The 20,662-nt window shown below is 54.8% G+C and overlaps 1 protein-coding gene across 1 annotated transcript in view; it reads right to left on the reverse strand.

The window, feature by feature from the left end:
* The window catches only part of TG (thyroglobulin), a 154,923-nt gene that overhangs the window by 103,495 nt on the left and 30,766 nt on the right, over positions 1-20,662 (reverse strand). The window contains exons 21-29 of the mRNA XM_023757773.1: positions 19,194-19,343; positions 16,902-17,072; positions 13,774-13,890; positions 12,898-13,013; positions 11,400-11,508; positions 8,429-8,620; positions 5,936-6,104; positions 2,554-2,618; positions 559-639 (exon numbers count right to left, since the gene is read on the reverse strand). Of these exons, the coding sequence (XP_023613541.1) occupies positions 559-639; positions 2,554-2,618; positions 5,936-6,104; positions 8,429-8,620; positions 11,400-11,508; positions 12,898-13,013; positions 13,774-13,890; positions 16,902-17,072; positions 19,194-19,343 (1,170 nt within the window). The remainder of the gene's footprint in view (positions 1-558; positions 640-2,553; positions 2,619-5,935; positions 6,105-8,428; positions 8,621-11,399; positions 11,509-12,897; positions 13,014-13,773; positions 13,891-16,901; positions 17,073-19,193; positions 19,344-20,662) is intronic.

Below are 20,662 nucleotides of genomic sequence, written 5' to 3' on the forward strand. Positions count from 1 at the left end.
TCGGAGGTCCTGACGACTCCTGCAGGCCGCCTAGTGCCCTCCCTCCCCTGCACTCCCACTTCCCCTGTCCCCACCGCAGCCCTGGTCACACTGCCATGCGGTGGCTGGCACGTGGGACTCCTAGTCTGTGCGCGGCCCATGTGGCCCAGTATATGCGCTCAGCCTGAGTGAGCCCTGTGGACAGAGGGCTCGTGGCAACGTCAGTGTGAATGATTTTGTGGCACTTGAGAAGGTTCTGTAAAATCCACCATCATACTCTGAGCCAGGTCCACGCCTACGAGCCACAGAGCTATCACGTGACTCCAAGAAGAAGGACCCCTTTCCACACCCACCAGGAGGGGAGCTGCTCCCCCTGTCCCCCAAGCCCTGGGAGGGATTCCGAGTAATAGACAAAGCTCTGCTGGTTCTCCCATCTCAGCTGGGCTAGAAGCTCAGAGGGAATCCCGGGTGCAGAACGGAGCCACGTGAATGGTCCACTCATCGCTTAGCCCCTTCCCATCCCCATCTTGTCTCCACAGCCAGACACCCACGTTGATCGAAAGGGTTTGGGGTTGGTACCTGCTTCTGGTGGAGGTGCTGACATTGGTCCCATGTCCCTTCTACAGCCTGTGGACTCGGACCGAGACCCCATGTCAGAATCTAGGAGGAGAAAAAGAATCGTTGTTCTAATGTTGGAGGGGGGAGGAGGCCAACAAGGCGGATGCGTGAGAGGTCATCACGGTCTGCAGCCCGGTGCCCAACACATGACCTGGGGTAATTCCGGGGAGCAGGTCTGCACTCTTTGGCCTTCTGTGGAATGTCAGCCAACCGCTCAGAAGCAGAACTATGACTGTCCTTGCTGTTGAAATTAGTAACATTTATAAACCCTTCCAGGTTGATGAAACATGTTCATAAATATTGACCTTTACAATCCCTGTGAAGGGAAGGAGTAAGATTTCCATTTTACTCAAGGAAATGGAGACTCCGAGCGATGAAATAACTTATCCCGTGTGGGTGACGAGTGCATCAACGGAGAGTCAAGAAAATTAAATGTCCAAGCTGGGACCAGGTCACCTGTGACAGCAGAGTGAGAGCGGGGAAAATGGGGTACTGGGCAGTTAGGGGCGCTCCTGGTTAGTGTGGGAAATAGCCCAGGGAGACGCCATCTCTTGATTTTCTACCAGCTAATTCCTCCTTTATCGGAACTTCCTGAGAACTGGGAGGCACTGAACTTGGGACCAGGGTCTGGGTCCCACCCCAGGACCTCCTGTGGACATTTCACTCAACTACTCTAAGTCTCGTTTTTCTTGTCTGGAAAAATGAACAAAAATGTCATCTCCCCCCGCCTGTATAGTAACCTTATAGGTAAGACTAAATGAGAGAGGGAGTGTATGACCTCATCATACCATTTCAAAATGAAGATGATGATGATAATGGGTACTTTTTTTCCTCTTCCTCTCCCCCCTTCCTCTTCCTCCTCCTTCCTTCTCCTGCTCTTTCCCCATCCATCACCACCACCACCTACATGAATCAGCATTTATCATGAGCTGGGCACGGTTCTGAGCCCTTTACATGTATTGTCTTGCCAGTGCCCACACCACTCTACGGGGCAAGTACTATTTCTATTGCTGCATTACCCACGGGGGTCTGGGCTGGAGGGGATAATTGATGTGTGTTCAAGGTCACACGGGTGGTAAGTAATGGAAGCAGAATTCATCCCCAGCCACTCCAGGCCCACACTCTGCCTCTTTCACACCATTTCACAAGCACAGGAAGAGGTCGCCAGCTCTCTCTCTCTCTCTCAGGGACTAGAGATCGTGGAGGGAGGGATCGTGGAGAGAGGAGGGAAGGGATACAGTGGCCGGGATCTTCTCTTCGTGCCTCTCACCAGCTCCTGCAGCCATGACAGGCAACGGTCCACTTCTTGCCTGCTCCCTCCTGAGACTGGACGGCCTCACAGGTCAAGGCTGTGCCCTGCCCATCTCTCCCATCCCATAGTCCTCAGATGGATCCCACGTGCCCTCACAGTCCCTGCTCTGAGTAGGCACTCGGCCAACGTTCAGGAAACTCAAAGGAGGCCAGACACACAGGAAGGCGATGCCGAACATGCAGGTATGTGAGCCTCCTCATTCCCTGCGCCCTGCTCTGTGCATCCACCATGGCGGGAGTCTATGCACCACCCCCAGGGGCCTTATCCCTTCCCCCTGCTCTCAGGGAGCGAGGCACCCATGGCCAAGTCTCCCGGGAGAAACCGCGCCCCCTCCCCGTAGTTGGCCTTGCCGTCAGAGCTCCCATCCCAGGAACAAGGGCGCCCGTGGCCAGCGCACTTGGCCTCACGGGAGCCAGTCCTTCCTTCCTCCCTCCTTTCTTGGGTTCCACACTTGCCCTTTTTCTTTCAGACTTTGGTGTCTTATCTGATGAGAGTTGAGGCCCTGCTAGTCCACACAGAGCGCAAGCTTGGAAAGAACATCTCTGCCGTCTCCCCCTGGAGAGCAGTGTGCCCCAGGAGTGAGGGCCAGGGCCGGGCAGGTTCCCGTCATCCGTGTCCTGCCCACCCCCCAGCGCAGAGCTTACCTTTCCAGAGATAGACCTGCTGGAAACTGGTCAGGGGGCCCTGAGTCCCTTCCCGGGGTTCAGGCCTGCAAAGGAAAGATGGTTATTTCTATGAGCTGGAGTGGGCTTGCTCTCACGGGGGACCACTGGACCACACTGCCTCGCTTGCCCCACACTGGCCTCTCCCGCCACATAGGTGCACCCCCTAAAAGCTTCTTGGAGTCTCTTCCAGCCTTTGGATCCCCAAACCAGAGCTGTCAGACCCCTGGTCTCCTGTTCAGGGCACCCCCACCCCCATCGAGCCCACACCCCAGGCCTGAACCCTGACTGGGAATCAAACTGGTGACTTCCTGGTTCATGGGTCAATGCTCAACCACTGAGTCACGCTAGCCGGGCTACTCATTGCTTAAGCATCCCCAGCCTACAGCACCGTCTGGATTTGCACAGCACTAACCAAGCGCTCCTCTCTTTAAGCTCACACTTGACCGTGACTGTCTGGCTCCTGAGGTTGGGAGCTGGGTCTGACTCCTTCTTATATCCCCCACCGCCACCATCCCTGTGGAGAACTGGTGTACAGTACACAGATGCCGGCGAGGAGGGACGAATGAGGACAACGAGGCCGTCAATGACACTTGGAGCCACTGAGTAAACGCAGGGCCCAAGTCCATCCACCACCAAATTCGTTTCCTGAATGAAGACCTTCCCTCCATGCCCCACACGTCCCTGGTTTGATGTCACTGATCGTGAGAGGGCACCCAGGACCCAAGCAACCATCACCCCATGCCCCCTGCTGAGCAATCCTTCAGGTGGACGGCTTTGCCTGTCCAGACATCCTTGCATTCTTTCCACGACGGCTGGTTTAGGGCGTCCCTGTCCCACAGACAGGCCTGCCGACTCTGAGTCATCAGCACTGGCTCCGTAGTCGGGGCTGCAGGCTCCCGGATATGTTTAGGGCTTTGGGGTTTGGCATGGAGCCTGGCTCCTGAGGGTTGATGGGGGCTGCGTGGTCCTAATTGCCCTCTGTGGAGGTCACGTGCTGCATCTGCGTGGCTATGGAATCCACAGTCCCAGGCTGGGCAGGACTCCAGGCCAGACTCCCCAAAGCTCAGAGTGCCCCTTTCCCCGGCTGCCTTCTCCTCCCTGCAGCACTTCCCCAGGTCTCTCTTGTATTTCTTGACCTTCCCAGATCAGCCTTGTCCTGAGTCCACTTAGTGCTAAGCACACGGTGGCACGCAATCAACGACACTGTAAAGAGCCAACGGGGGCATCCTGTTTGTAGGCACCCATCCGACATCTGCTCCGGGGGCATCTGGTGACAATGATCGGGGACGATTGTAAGTCTCTCCACCGAGCTCCCAGCGCCCGAGATAATGACAAGCAGACCCTGTGCGGGAACACCAGCCATCTGCCCGAGGCTCGCCATCGCTCAACCACAGGAAGCCTTTGAAATCCCCAGCGAACCTGGAGCGCTGCTGCCAAGGCGTCTTTCCCATCGAGCTTCCAGTCGCTGTGGGCAGTAGCGGACTTTGCCTCGGCCTGTTTTTCATTCCTTTACACTCCAGGCCTTTGTCAGAAGTGAGACATATGCCGTCCCAGAGCTTTCTAAGCCATCTTTCTTGGAAATAGGAAGATCAAGGCCGCCAACACCTGATAGTTGAAAACATCCAGACATGCCCCCTGGAAACTGAGGAGATGCAGACCCTGCGAGGGTTCCTACCTGAGGCCCAGGTCAACCCAGGCACAAAGCTTAAACAGAAATGGTGGGTGCATGGGCCCCACAACTCCCTCCTCATGGCTGTTCACACACCTCCCAGCCCATCTCTGCAACTCACACCCAACCCCCGCCCCCCCCCCTCGTTTTCCTGGACCATTTGTCCCCTTCTCCCCGCAGTCCTTTAAGTCTTTTCTTTTAAATATGTTTTCATTGACTTTAGAGAGAGGACGGGAGAGGGAGAGAGAGAAACATCAGTGATGAGAGAGAATCATCCATCAACTGTGCCCTACAGGCCTCTCAGGGTTTAAGCCCTGCAAACCCAGGCATGTGCCTCAACCGGGAATTGAACCTTGACCTCCTGGTTCATGGGTCAACACTCAACCACTGAGCCTCACCAGATGGGCAGCCCTTTAAATCTTGAAGTAGACTATGCTGGTAGCTCCAACCTCCAGTTTGGAACATCATGACTATGCCTCAGGCTGCCTGAGATCCCCATCAAAGGACATCTTCTCAAAGTTCTGACTGCACCCCAAATATGCACAAACACCAACTCCACAACCCCAGACTCCAAAAGTCCTTGGGTAGCCAGTCCCCCCCAGGAGGCCAGACAAGGGCACATTCTTCGCTTCTGGGCTCATACTGAGCACATGCTCCGTGTTAAGCAATTCACTGTGGATTTACTGCCCATGAATGTATCCCACGTCTCTCTTCAAATGCTCCTTTCCATCCTGGGCTGCCTCACGGAATAATCGATACCATATGCCTAGGATCCGTCACATAAATGAGCTGCTGGGTTTTATTCGCCCCCAGAAGAAACTAAGCGTCGTGGAATTCCGCCCAACTCGGGGATCTTTCCTCCAGGCTTTGGGAAAGGCGCACCCCACGGATATGCTGGGCCGGGTTGTACGCTCGACGGTGTAAAACCAAAAATGAATAAGACACAATCCAGCTCTTAAAACATCCCAGAAAACAATGGCAGGGTTTTAGAAGGGTTCTCACATCCCCTAATATCATTACCGTGTGTCAAACACTCCATATGGCCTTCAAGGGCTAATTCAGATCCCAGCCCTCTGTCTACAAGCCCCGAGGCCTTGGGAAGCCCTCACATCTGTGCGCCTCAGTTTCTTCAGCTGTAGAATGGGGACAGATGGCATTTTTCCTGCAGGGCTTCACCCCTCCGCAGTCACCCCTTCCGCCCAGACTGTGAGGTTCCGGCCACCAGAGGCCATGTGGGTCTTCCCACGCCTGGACTCCCGTCAGCCATGTGCTCTCAGAGGCGACTGTCAGATCCAAGCCTCAACTTCTGGAGACCCAGCATGTGTTTCCTGGTCCTCCCGTTCCTGCCGTCTACAGGAGAGGGACGAGGGAGCCGCCAAGCAGGGCCAGGCCACCCCAACCACGACCAGACCAGCCAACTGCCACGGACCCCGGATGCCGAGTGAGCCCGGCTGAGACCCGCAGAGCCGCTCGCTGAGCCTGCCTCGCTCCGCCAACCAGCAGCCTGAAGAGCTGCATCACCGCTTCTGTGAAAAGCGGCCGCCAGGCCCTGCGTGTGTCTATGCAGCATTTCGGGTACAGTTCCTTAGCAGAAGCACGAATTCCTTGGGGTCTGGAGGGGCTCCTACAAGAGCAGCAGCAAACCTTGCTGGGGAGGACTCTAGTCCTGAAGGAACGTGGGCAGGAGGCAACTCACCCTGGAACTCCTGGCCGCCCAGGAGCAGTGTCCCCAGGCGGCTGCCCTGGCCGGCTGTCGCCCCGGGACATGTAGCATTCGCCGTGGCTGTGGAGGGGTCCCTCCAGTCTTGGACATGGCAGAGCAGGATGTCGGGGGAGCTCAGCAGGCCACAGACGATGGGACCTGTGGGGTCAGGAGAGGAGAGCGGTTGGTGTGATGGGAAGGGGCCCCTTTAGAGACTGGCCTGGCCTCTGTGCCCGAGAGGCCTCAGGAGAGGCCAGGGGACAATTCCGCAGGCGGACAGGGAGCTGGCACTCAGGAGCCTGGTATTAAATTGGGTTACTCTTCCCTGATGGCCGTGCCATTGTCTTTACTGGCACATTCCCAAGAGCTGGGCAGGAAGAGCCTGCTGAGAGCTTGGAGGACGTCTTCCCGCCTCACTGTCCCTCTCACCAGTCAAACAACAGACAAGGAATCAAGAGGGGGCAGGTGCGTCTTTCCTTCTGCTCTCAGGCCACTTGCTCCTCTAGGTGCCAGACTCCCAGGGGTGGGGAACGTCCGGCTCGCGGGCCATATGAGGCCCGAGATATCATTTGGTCTGGACCTGCCGAGGCATTAAGGGTGAGTTAATTAAATGTTTGGTCCAACCCGGCCGGCGCTCAGTGGTTGAGCATCGACCTGTGAACCAGGAGTTTGCGGTTCAACTCCTGGTCAGGGCACAGGCCCGGATTGCGGGCTCCATCCCCAGTGTGGAGCGTGCAGGAGGCAGCCAATCAATGATTCTCTCTCTCATCATTGATGTTTCTATATCTCTCTCCCTCTCCCTTCTTCTCTGAAATCAATAAAAATATTTTTAAAAAACATTTGGCCCAATACAGCAGGCTAATTGTTAAGGTGATAATTTTGTATGGCCCATGAATGATATTATAAATATCCAAGTGGCATTTGGCAGAAAAAAGGTTCCCCACCTCTGTTAGCGTATCAATGAGAGCTCCAAGTGTCTGAGAGGTGGGGCCAGAGGTCAGAGGTCACCTTGCTGAGCATATTGCCAGTTTCCATTGCGCTCACGTGAACCAGGGGCCTCGGAGTCCCTCTGAACCCCACCCCCAAGTAGCCTTGCTGCAATGCAGGTCTGGAAGCATCGTGAATTTTCATTAGTAACGATCAGTGGAAATGAAGCCATTGAGGGTTGGAGGTGGGAGGAGGCTGCAGTGTCGCTGGGCTGGAGGGGATCCACCCACAAGTTAAGTGACTTTGCAGACTGCGGGGCAAGGACGGATCGGGTTCTGTTCCTGGCCATCGGCGGGTCCAGCCAACGCTTTACAGTCACAGCCCCACATCTGGCCGCTGGACGAGACTGGGAAGCCATCGGCCTGGGTTTCGTGTCTGTCTCCAAGAGAGCATAGCTTCCCCACAAGTCACAGATCCCAGGTGACACTGGGCGGGAGCAGCAAGCAGGCCGCCGGCCAGAGCACATGGAAAAGGGTTTGTGTGCTCCCTGCTCCTGGAACAAATCACTCCTCCACATGGGCTTCTCCGGAAAGTGAAGTCAGCCTTTCCAGCTGGAAATCACACGGTCTGGTGAGCAACCGAGTCTGGGGAGTGGTGTCCTCAGAAAAGACATGCAGGCCAGAGAAGGCAGGGGGCTTCCCAGCTTGGAATGCAGTGTCTCTAAATATGTGCCCATAAAGACATGCTATATACATGTGTGTGATCATGTGCACATGTGTGCATCTACCTATTTATCTTGTGTCTGTTATCATCTATCATCTATTTGTCTATGTATCTATCAATCTATCATCTATCTATCATCTATCATTTATCTATTTATCTTTTGCTTATCTAAACACTAACATGAATGCACATCATATAACCACAGAGCATTGCACCTAAAGGAACTTTAGGGTTGCACTTACTCCGAGCCAGATTCCCGCCCTGCCACTCCAGCAACACATTCTCCTTTGAGCCACTACTGGTTGCTGGGAGCTAAACTCAGCATTTTCAGTCCCCTCCCAGGGGTCGAGGATATAAGGCTATCTCATCGTGTCAACGTTTTAATCCACCAAAGACATGCACATGCGAGCTTGGATGCAAAAACAAGAGACAAGCTCACATTTCAGGAGGAGAAAGCCTGAGTAGGGCTGAGAGCTGTACAGACTGATTTTGAGGGAGCACAGGGGTTGGGGTGAGAGAGCAGTGAGGAGATTGGCACAACTGGCAAAAAAACAAAACAAAACGAATACAGTCCGATGATGGACAGCAGAGGTGAGGATGGAATTAGTCTCCTTGCCAAATACAGTAAGAAAGCAGCAGCAAGAAGTGGGAGTGACGAAGGAGGGAAGGGCGGTTGGCGAGGAATTCAGTACAACTCTCAGGTTCTCGGCTCTTCCTGGAGATGGGATTGATGCAGAAGCAGCCGTTTAGGGTGAATACTATCCCTCCCTGTCGAGGCTGTTGACCCCACGCACTCCCCATCCTCTGGAGACCATGGTGGTCATCAGTATTACCTCCTTGGACCTGCGTGAGGATGAAGCCATCGCAGCACGCGTCCCGGTCACACGCACGGAGGCAGAAGAGGTGCGCCTCCGTCAGACTGGCCCCCGGGCCCTCGAACACGGCGGGGCTGTACATCCCCGAGAGCGAGTTTTGGAAACCGGTTCGTTCAAAGCTTTTCCGACTTCTCGTGCTGAATTCTTGGCCTAGGGAAAAGGCGGAACATTTTTTTTTAATGTTTAAAACAATGCAGAGTTGACCAGGGTTCAATGGCCGATAGTGGCAGCATGTGGTCTGATCCTCTCTGTGCCATGACAGTTCAGATGTGCCTGTGCAGGGAGGTGGGCCGTGGAGCCCACAGACCAGGACAAACACCATGACGCCTTGTGGGTCTAACGGCGGTGTGTGGAGAGCTGACCTTTGCTTATCATTTTTTGTTTGTTTGTTATTATTGTTAATCCTCACCTGAGGATATTTTTCCATTGATTCGTAGAGAGTGGAAGGGAGGGGAGAGACAGAGAGAGAGAGACATTGATTGCTTGTCTCCTGCATGTGCCCCAACCAAGGCTAGGGATAGAGCCTGCAACTGAGGCACATGCTGTTGACCAAAATTGAACCCAGGACCCTTCAGTCTGCGCGCTGATGCTCTATCCACTGAGCCAAGTCAGCTAGGCCTGCTATTATTTCTTAAAATATATTTTTATTATTGATTTCAGAGAGGAAGGGAGAGGGAGAGAAAGATAGAAACATCAATTATGAGGGAGAATCATTGATCAGCTGCCTCCTGCATGTCCCACACTGGGGATCGAGTCTGCAACCAGGGCATGTGCCCTTGACCGAAATGGAACCTGGGACCCTTCAGTCCCCAGGCCAACGCTCTATCCACTGAGCCAAACCAGCTAGGGCATCTGGATCAATCTCTTTATCAACCAGCCATTTCGTCTGTGTTGTTTACAGCTGCACCCACAGTGCCTGCCAAGTGGGTATCCTGCTGTGGGTGCTCAGTGAGTCCTCCTGGGACGCGCCAGTGCAGAGGGGACCCCACGATGGTCCCGTCCCAGACAATGGAGCAGGTGTGGGGGGCCTTTAAGAGATGGGAAGATCATGCCCTGAGGTCTCGGGTTCCACTGGATGCTTCCTCTTTCTTGACCTCAACCGTGAATGGGGGGCTTGGGCCATACAGTCTCCAGGGAACCTTTGAGCACCGTCTTCTGATTCTGAAAAACCCCACAGCCTCTCCTCCAGGCTCAAGGCTGCAGACGTAAGGTGGGTGTAGACAGAGGGTGGTTCCGAACCACCGAACCACCGTCAGGCTGTCCCTCTTCCAGGTCACACACGCTCAGGCGTGCGAGTGGGTGTGCTTGTCTGCCTCGTCGGTGCCACAGACTGTGCAGAGACGCTCCGAAATGCGTGCTCTCCCTCGGCTGGGACAGTCCCTTCCCCTTTTACAGAAGGTGGAGGTGCAAGGCCCTTCCTGACCAGAGCAGGGCTCTGCAGCCAGGCCCCGGTTACCGGCCTCCCCCCTCTCCCACTACCCGCCACCCAGCAGGGCTGGCTGTCTGCATTTGCTGCTTAAAAATAAAAATGTCTTAAAAAGTCAAACAAGACAAAAAAAAAAGGAGTCTGCCCTTGATTGGTTTGGCAGCAAGGAAACGCCACAATTTCCCTTGCAATTTCCCCCAAAGTCTAAACTTTCAGGAGAGGAGGAGGAGAAAAAATATAGCCAACACTTAACAAGAAATAGAACTGCATTTTTAAAAACTATATACAAGGCCACGGAATAGTTTTAAATTGACTTTTTGGGAGGGGCTACTTGTCGTATTTGTTTATTTTCTTTTTAGCAAATAACCTCCCCGCTTTGCTATTTTTAAGATGAACAGTGAATATAATTGGGATAAACACTGGGCAGAAAGTCCGGTAACCCTGGCGGTGGATCAGAGAAGCCCGGGCTCTCGGGGCGCCAGGCCCCCAGGGAGCCTCATCGAGCAGGACGGAGGCAGCGGTGGGAGAAGGACTGGAGACAGGAGACACCGACGCTGTCCCTGCTGAGGACCGAGGTCAGACGAGGCTCTGGGCCCGGGCGTGGCCCGTCCCCACATGCTGCAAGCTGTCTGCAGCCCAGGTCTGAAGCTGGGAGCCAGGCCACCTGCCCTGCGTACGGACCTATGAGTATAGCACGCCTGCCACTCTTCATCCCACCCGTCCCTGCTCAGGTCCCCGTGGCTGTCTTCTGGTCCCCAGCCAGTGGGATGATGACATCCCAGGAGGGCAGAGATGAAAGGGACGAGGTGGAGGGGGTGGTCTGGGGGGAGTGATGGGGGGTGAGTGAAGCTCCGTGGGTGGGAAGGCCCAGGACAGGCAGCTGCAGGAGCCCGCAGCCCAGGTGCCCCCACATCACAGGCAGCCTCGGGGGCTGGGTGGGGCACACAGTCTGGACTCCGTGGGTTCTGCCCACAGCCTTTGCGTCTGCTCTGCGCTTCAGTTTCTCACCCGGGGAATGACCCTCCCAGTCCCCGCAGGCCTTTGCTGAGGACCAGACATGAGGGTGTGAATGAAAACGACATGTCTCCCGAGCCTGTTTGGCTTAGTGGGTAGAGTGTCGGTCTGTGGACTGAAGGGTCCTGGGTTCGATTCCGGTCAAGGGCACATAGCTCGGTTGCAGGCTCCTGGCCCTGGTCAGGGGCATGTGGGAGGCAACCAATCAATGTGTCTCTCTCACATTGGTGTTTCTCTCTGTCTCTTCCTCTCCCTTCCACTCTCTCTAAAAATCAATGGAGAAAATGCCCTCAGGTGAGGGTGAGAAAGCAAATGGCATGGCAAGTCCTCAGCAGGTGCCTGTCTGAGATGCTCAGCTATGACACGTCTGCCCGAGAAGCAAAGGAGCGAGGGAGGGAGTGGGGCTCCTGCACGGAATATGGGGGCAGTCTGGCCCCTGAACGCGCCTGCTGGAAAGCAGTCTGGGGCCACCCGTCTGGCCTCACTCACCCTTCTTCAGATACACAGCCACAGAGCCCTGGTCCCTGGGCGGCACCTTCACCTGGCACCTGAGACTTCCAAAGCCGGTGGCCTTGGCGTTCCCCGCCGCGCCTTGACCCTGGAGATGAAAGAGGCTGCATTATCGTCCCGTGACAGCCAGTCCACAGACAGTTATCAGAGCCTAACCACAGTGAGGCACCCACCGGGCTACATTTCCACGTTCTTCGTTCTGTCCTCCCAGTCTATTGGCGCACACAGACAGGTGAGCAGTCAGCTGCACCCCCAGTGCCAGCTACAGACACATGTCATTCCAGGGGAGTCCCAGGGGAGAGACAGGTGGTTCTGTTGAGACTGGGGAGCTGGAAAGAGCTAACACTCAGGGGGGCCCCCTCCATGTGCCTCCAGCTGTCACTCATGGACACACACTCCCATGGGAGCAAGAGGCAGGGACACAGGGCAGGCGATGGCCCACTGCAGGTGACGTGGCAGAACTGCTAACCAATGTCCTCAACCAATGCAAGGTAAAGCGTGAACATCCACAGGATGGGCTGGTGTGCGCCATTAAAGGAACAAGGTTGCCTGGCCAGCGAGGCTCAATGGTTCAGCATCGATCTATGAGCCAGGAGGTCACAGTTTGATTCCCGGTCAGGGCACATGCCCTAGTTTTAAGCTCAGTCTCCAGTGGGGGGTGTGCAGGAGGCAGCCGATCAATGATTCTCTCTCATCATTGATGTTTCTACTCTCTCTCCCTCTTTCCCCCTCTTTCTTCCTCTCAGAAATCAATAAAAATAGATTTATTTTAAAAAGAACAAGGTTAATTATTAAAGTACAGGGGAGAAAAATATGTATTACATGTTAGCATGTAAACAAACAAAGATGCTTATAAACACGGGAAATTTCTGGCCGGGTCCACAGGAGCTGGAGAGGGAATGCAGGTCTCTGTGTGAGGAGGCAGGAGCGGTTAGGAGACAGAGAGGGGCTCCCCTGCACACCCTTCTGCCCTCACCCATGGTAACAGTGGCATTGCCAACACTCCACCAGCTCTCGCCTACAGAAACAGCCGTTTCACGGGGTCTAGCTAAGATTTAACTTTCCTCTTTGTAAGCCACAGTCACGCTTTACTTTCCCAATGGAAAGGAATGCCAGGGTCCAGGACTCCGAGGGACGGAGGGTTCTGGACAAGGGCCAGGGGCATGCCGTGCCCAGCCTGCCCGGTGAGTAAGCTGGTGGGGAACAGGAGGGGGCTTGGCACCAACATTCTCTTCTGCCTCTTGGGTCAGGACACGATGCTGCTCAGAGGAACACCCTTTGTGGCAGCTCCATCAGAAGCAGGTCTATGCCGCCTCCATTTCCCAACGTCTCATCACTCTGAAGAGACGGAGGAACAAGGGATCGGCCGTGGACACTGTCATCGCATCACCTAATCAGCCCCGTATGGATTCTACCAGGTGTGTCTGATGGACAGATGGACGAGAGGCTGAGAGGCCACGTGGCGGCCGGGACTCACCTGACCAGAAGCTGTGCAGGCGATGCTGTCACTTGTCCAAGCATAGAAGTCACAGGAGACGTCTGACCCCACCGTGGACACTGTGAGGAAGCTGCAGGCTGGATCCACGGCACAGCCTGCAAGCACCATGGGCGTCAGCGCATGTCCCTCCCAGGTGCTGCTGAAGGCAGACGGACACCCTGCCCCCAGCACACCCAAACACACACACACACACTCACACGCACCTGCAGCATCGGGCAACAATGACTGCTCACGGATGCTGGCAGGATTATGGAATAATCCTTATACAGACCCATGCCCAATAAATAAATGGTGGCTGTTATTACCCCTCTCTGGCCTCGCTGTTAAAATAGACAAATGTGGCCAAGCCAGCGTGGCTCAGTGGTTGAATGTCAATCTATGAACCAGGAGGTCACGGTTCGATTCCCGGGCAGGGCACATGCCCGGGTTATGGGCTTAATGCCCAGTGTGGGGTGTGCGGGAGGCAGCCAATCAATGATGTTCCTCTCTCATCAATGTTTCTATCTCTCTGGCCCTCTCCCTTCCTCTCTGAAATCAACAAAATTATATTTTCAAAATAAATAAAATAAAATAGACGAATGTGTCACCCAACCTGGACACATAGTTCTATAAGGAGCTAGTGCCCTTCATTTCTGCCCCCTAACCTTTGGCATCCCACTGTGCTTGGCACATAGTAGATGCCCTATACACTCTTCAGGGAAATGATAAGCTAAACGCACCCTGGGCGGATCAACGGACTCCAAAGTGTTTGGGCTAAAGTGTATGTTTTCACGCTCGTTTTAGCGGTTTGTCTTGCGAGATCGGCAGAGCAGGTTTGCACACCATTCTCCTGGTGCCCACGTGCCCACCCCTCACCTGCCAGGCACTGCGCCAGGGGGAACTCAGAGCCAGGAACTTGGGACCTGACTCCCGCGGCAACCTCGGCGTCGAAGACCACCTTCGATTCCGGAACCTTCTCAAATTTCTGCATCACTGAAAGGAAATTCGAAATGTATGAAATCGGACTCTGAAGGGTGGAAGCCAAAAGAGCGCTGGGCCAGCAGTCACCTTTCTCCCCGGCCCGGGGCCACGCGCAGGCCCCAAGGAGAGGGCTCCCTCTGAGGTGGCCCCAGCGCTGCCTCCCCCGTAACACTGAGCGCTCCAACTTAGGTCTCATTTCCCACCGCATTGCCGGGAAGCAAGGAGGAAAGTTAGAGAATGTAGTTGATGTTCGTCCTTACAACTCAGTTTTTTCTCATTGGCAGAGAGTCTCTCAGCGGTATTCCCTGCCTTTCCCTTTGAGGCTAATCTTATAATTCCTGGGCTGGACGTTTTCTTTCCGTAACACAACTTCACTTCTTCCCGGAGAGAGGCAGGTGGTTTTTGAAAGACGATGGGCACATGTGCCCATGGGCTCATGTCAATCTGAAAGCGTGGCACGTGGCTCAGGCCTTCCCGACCGTGTTTGTTTAAAGGCGCATCACACCCGCATTTCTAGCTGCCGCCACACACCTGGGCTCGGGTCTGCGCTCCAGGGACCCAACGAGGGAGGAGAAAGCTACGAGCCTCGGAGCTCGGTCCTCACCAAGTGAAAAATCATGTGGTGACTCGCCAGGAGCGAGCCTCACTCTACAACAGTTTCCCAAGAAAACCAGGCCTGCAGTGCAGGCCGTGGACGTGGGGTGGGCGGAGAGCGGGCGAGCACCTGCTTGGGAAGTGATGCCACTAGACTCCATGCCCTTTGCTTGTTCAAGAGGACAAGAGCCTCAAAAATGAGACTGCGGTTTCCCTTCCAAAGAGAAAGCTCCCCTGAAGGCAAGTGAAGGGGATTGTGGGAAAGGCATGCGGATATCCCAGCGGGGCAGCTCCTGAACACGGAAACCCCCTGCAGATCGGAGGGGACACCTAAGCTCCGAGCTCGGCCTGCTGAACCACGACGCGACCAGGGGATCAGCCTGGAGGCTCATCCTAAGCCGGGACGCGGCATTGAACTTGGCGAAGCTAAGGTGCTCTTGATCGCGGCTGCCAGGCCACTTACCAAGCTGCCCTTCCTGCCCCCGAGGAACACAGGGCAGAACAAACAAGAGGCGTTTTACAAAGTGCATGTTGCGATCTGCGGACAGGGAGGCAAAGCGGGCTGCGGGTCAGATGCAAGCCCTGAGGTGAGCGTCCCCGAGTGGCCAGGAACCCCCAGGACCCGAGTGTGCAGGACGGCAAGGACCCACCAAGGACCCGCCCCCCTGATCGCTTAAGCCTCCCAGGATCATGGAAAACAATGACTTTCCTTGGATTCGCCATGTAGCCTCAGGGCCACTGCGCACAGCTCCTGGGACTCAGCGGGGCGTTGCTGGAGAAGGAATGATTGTTCTGAGCCTTAGAAAATGAGATTTTTGCGCTTGAGTTTTCCCAGGTGTTTTTTGCTATCAGCTGCAGCAGCTTTGCTGGAGAGCTGGCTGGCTATGTGTGCAAGCGCGCGTGCCTGCATGTGCTGTGTGTGCGTGTGCATATGTGGGCGTGTTTAATACGGAGGCAGAGCAATCAGGTAGAAGCAGACTGTGTAACGGAAAGAATGGGTTTGAGAGTGAGACACACACCAGTTCAATGTGCTGAAGAGACATCACTGAAATGCTCTTTGCCTCACTTTCTTCAACTAAATGACTGGGGGCACCATGTCAACCCCTTGCCCAACCCCCAGGAAGTTTCCACGTGATGGCCTAGGTCTGTGGTCAGCAAACCACGGCTCGCGAGCCACATGCGGCTCTTTGGCCCCTTCAGTGTGGCTCTTCCACAAAATACCACGTGCGGGCGTGCACGTACAGTGCGATTGAAACTTCGTGGCCCATGCGCAGAAGTCGGTATTTTGTGGAAGAGCTGGTATTTTGTGGAAGAGCCATACTGAAGGGGCCAAAGAGCCGCATGTGGCTCACGAGCCTCGATTTGCCGAGCCGCAGTTTGCCGACCACTGGCCTAGGTCATACCTGCACGGGAGCTGGCACACAGTGAGCGCACGGATGTCCTCCCTCTCCTTGCACAGAAACCTACGTGACTGGTGACCAAGGCTTTCGCCCAGGTGTGCAAAGGGAAGCCATGGCCTCAAGCAGCAGAAGGGCCCCCAGAAAGGTGGGGCTCAGGGTGAAGACAGAGGTTGGCAGGATGAAGGGACCATGCAGGCTGTCTCACCTGCTCCCTGGGTAACAGATGAGGAAATAAGGCAACTAGCACGGAGCCTGCTCATCATCCTGAGAGATTGATTACCTGTGTTAGGCACGGCATTGCTAACACACCCAACTCGCCCACACGGTAGCCTTACCATCGCTAACTCACCCAACTCACCCACATGGTAGCCTTACCATCGCTAACTCATCCAACTTGCCCATACGGTAGCCTTACCACCCCCATTTTACAGATGAGAAAACTGTTGAAGGCCAGTTTCAACAGTTTATCTCATGGAGGGCCTGTGCCTGGCCCAGGGGACTGCTCGAGGAATGTTTGCGTCTTTAAAGGATGGCGTGACCTCCACAGTGTCTCAGGAGGCAGGCAGGAGGCCACTCTGGGGACTGAGGATCAGAGACATCGAGCAACTTGCCCTGGGTCACCCAGCAAGGAAATTAGGGAACCAGGCCTGGCCCTCAAGTCTTCTCCACAGCATCCCACGGAGGGAGAAATGCTGACCAGCTTTTTGGAGGCGAGCTGCCCACAAAAAAACAAAGGAAACCTCCGCAGATGAATGCTTACAATTCATTTCTCGTGCAGTCACAGGCATGTAGGGGTGAGGTTTCCTGGTGTCTAAAACTTACTTTCCAATGATTACAGATAAAAGAGAACAAAAGAAGGTTGGATCTAAGTGCGGGGCATTTGTTCATTTCACCACTGTTCTTTCAGCTTTGACAGCGATTAAAAATTCCGTCAGTAAACAGTTGGAGACAATGCATGTCTCTCCCTTCTAGAAAGCCCTGGAGAGCTCCCCCTCCCCAGCAACACGCTGTTTAAGGGGTTGCACATACTGAGACACTGGGAGTCTATGAGCGGGGCCTCCGTTTCGGACCACAGCAGCCTCTGCCCTGCGTCGTCCACACAGAAGGCCTTCCCACTGTCCCTGTCCCTCTGGCTGGCGCGGTACCGGCCATCCTGGTCACACTGCAGGCCAGCCTCGTTCCTCTGACAGTCGGTGACGCCTGCAACCGAGAGATGGACACAACGCTGAACGGTCGATGGCGTGCCTCTGGGGTCCCCTCCCCCCAGATCCCAGGCTCCCAATCATTGATCAGACAGCCAAGTCACACATCTGAGCCACACACCCTCTAGCTCAAGCATGTCAAACTTCCGGCTTTCAAGTTAATCCTTACCCCCTCCCGTTCCAGGGGCAGCCTCCTAGCCCTGACATCCCTCCTATCAATGCCCATCCTCACAGCATGGAGCACGGTCATTCCTCCCATTGGTCCATGTGAATGAGTGGTTCCTCCCATTGGTCCATGTGAATGAATGGTTCCTCCCATTGGTCCATGTGAATGAATGGTTCCTCCCATTGGTCCATGTGAATGAATGGTTCCTCCCATTGGTCCATGTGAATGAATGGTTCCTCCCATTGGTCCATGTGAACGAATGGTTGCTCCCATTTGTCCATGTGAATGAGTGGTTGACCACTGTCTGCCTCCCACTTGGTAGAAGCTCCAAGAGGGCAGGGACCTGACCTGGTTTTGCTCCCTGCTGCATCCCAGCGTCTCCCGCACTGTGACATTGTGATTTCTAATTTAAAAATAGGTATATGCCTGCCCTGGCCAATGTTCCTCAGGGTCAGAGCATCAGCCGGTACACCCAAGGGTCTCAGGTTCGATTCTCGGTCAAGGGCACGTACCTGGGTTCCAGGTTGGATCCCCACCCCTGGTCTGTGTGTGTGCAGGAGGCAACCAATTGAGGTGTCTCTCTCATGTCCATGTTTCTCTCTCTCTCTCTCTCTCTCTCTCTCTCTCACTCTCTCTCCCCCCATCCCTCCCTCCTACCCCTGCTATTTTGGTAGCACCCCCTCATTAACAAGGGCCAGTACATGACGCTGACCCCCTTGTAAGAGAGCGTCCCTCCAGCGGTGTGTCAGCACGGGAGGTCGCCCTCAACCACAGCGAATGCATCAACGTGTGCACAAGGAGGGCCATGTCGGGGACTCCGCCCTCCTGGTGAAGACTTTCTCCTCCAGAGGAATGTCAGAGCCCCGGCCGAGGAATCCCTCCTGCCTCCTGGAACTCCCACTGCTCTTCTGCTCAAGGAAACTGCCTTGATCAGAGGAGGTGACTTGATCTCTTTCGGTTAATTACTTTCAAAATCTATCACTAGATTTTTTATTTTGATTATTTCAGAGAGAAAAAGAGAGGGAGAGAGAGAAAGAAACAGCAATGATGAGGGAGAATCATTGATCGGCTGCCTCCTGCACACCCCACACTGGGGATGGAGCCCACAACCCAGGCATGTGCCCTGACCAGGAATCGAACCCTGACCTCCTGGGTCATAGGTCGATGCTCCACTGCCGAGCCACGCTGGCCAGGCACACTATTCAGATTTTAAGCAATAATGGTTTGCCTCTCGTTCACACAATTTCAGGCTATGAGTCCTCGCCAGGGGAAACCCAGCGACGCCCACGTGACTGTTAAGTGGGCCACATGAAATCACGTGACCTACGGGAAGGCCATGGGTACACAGTGTCCTGACCTACGTACAAGGGAAAGGGCACGACCACACAGTGGCAATGCCTGCAGGTGGAAAGCGTCTTCCGCCTGCCAATCTGATAAGGCCGACAGGAACATCAGAAGTTTCCGAATCACCGAGATCAAAGGCCAGGCTTTGGCTAAAGGACTTCTCTGAGTCTTAACCTTCCGATCGGTAAATGTTCGGCTTATAATGTTGACCTAGAAGGGGAACTGGGAGGATTAAATGAGACAGCACAGGCAAGATGCCTGGCCTAGGTCGCGATGGGGTGCGACCATTCAAAGATGGTGGCCTCTTTGATTATTGCATTGCATACCCAAGGGTTGTCAAGGGTGGGCAGTTTTGTCCCCATAAGATGTTCCTGGCAATGTCTGGCGACGTGTCTGGTTGTCACAATTTGGTGGGGTGGGGGGCGTGCTGCTGTCATCTAATGGGTAAGGGCCAGTGAGCTGCGACATAAACCTCCTGCCACACATGGGACAGCCCCCAACACGAAGAAGTATCAGCCTCAAACGGCCACAGCGCCAAGGCCAAGACACCCACTGTGTCCCCACCACCCTGCAGGCTTCTGTGTCGAAGCGAGACCCTTTAGAACTCACAGTGAGTCCGACTGAACGCGCCGGCGGAAATGGTGGTTCTGCCCACAGGACACGGGGTGCAGGTCAAGCTCCCGGCCTGTTCCTGGTAGAATCCAGCGGGACAGGGAACACACTGCTCGTCCTGGGAGTAGCTTCCTTCGGGACACTTCACTGGAAAGAGACACAGGGACGTGGTGGTCAAGGTAAGACACTTGCGTCATAGTTACGACCTCACGGCGCACAGGGTCTGCATGTGAAATCCCCGAGTCAGCGCGAGACATCACTCACGGAACAAATGTGCATTGAAGACCCGCCGTGTGCTGGGCTCTGAAAGCCCAGGATGAGCTGTGAGGAAGGTAGACAGTGCCTGCTCCCCGGGGGCGACAGGCTAGCAGATGAGAGCGTGCCCGACCAGAATCTCAGAGACGGGAAGAAACGAAGCAGGGAGGAGGGGAGGCTAGCGAGCCGGGCCCCTCTGAGAGGTGACACTTGTGGCTTCAATGATGAGAAGTACCAGGCAGAGATCGAGGATAAATTCCAGGCAAGTGCAAACATCCTGAGGCAGTGATGGGTATGGATTATTCAAGGAGTGGAAAGAGAAAAGCCAAACAGCCCTAGCCAATTTGGCTCAGTGGATAGAGTGTCGGTCTGCGGACCAAAGGGTTCCAGGTTCGATTCCGGTCAATGGCATGTACCTCGGTTGCAGGCTCCTCCCCGGCCATGGCCCTGGTCAGCCCTGGTGCAGGGGGCAACCAATCGATGTGTTTCTCTCATATCGATATTTCTCTCTGTCTTTCCCTCTCTCTTCCACTCTCTCTAGAAATCAATGGAATCTTCCACTCTCTCTAGAAATCAATGGAATATCCTTGGATGAGGAGAGAGAGAGAGAAGCCAAACAAAGCAAAGGCAGCTACTGAGATCAAGCTTAGTGATGAAGGGAACAGGTAATACTAGAGAAACACCTGAAAGATGAGTTCTAACCATCGGTCGCCATGGCAACAGTTCCCAAAGTTAAGGACAGGCTGGACCCGCACAGTGTAGGAATACACACGTTGGGGTCGGCAGACTGGGTCAAGTTCCTCTCCCCACGATACTTGCATGACTTTGGACTTGAGCCCCATTCTCTGCAAACCAACGCCTTTCCCAAGGCTACCAACTTCCTTTGACCGAGTAGCAAGCGCGGACGTGCGTGCGGGACGTGCTGGAGTGAAGCCAGCGTTGCCCTAGCAGCTCCCATCTCTGGTACACGCTCACCACCGGCGTTTCTGAGTCAATCAGAAACCCAGACGCCTCCTGGGAACTGAAGGGTGCGCTTTCCGGGCGGCCCCGAGCCAGCCAGGGCCTCGCTCGAGAACGGGGTTTCGGTACTCCTATGAGTCAGCCTGTTGATCATCTCTAGTATTTTAACCCTGGAGCTGGGACTGTTTTTTTCCAGTGGTCTCCAAAGTCATGGCTAAAGGAAAACAAAAACTTCCCGCCAGCCCAAGCTG

The sequence above is a fragment of the Myotis lucifugus genome, unplaced genomic scaffold, assembly GCF_000147115.1.
Source record: "Myotis lucifugus unplaced genomic scaffold, Myoluc2.0 scaffold_113, whole genome shotgun sequence".
Taxonomy (NCBI): domain Eukaryota; kingdom Metazoa; phylum Chordata; class Mammalia; order Chiroptera; family Vespertilionidae; genus Myotis; species Myotis lucifugus.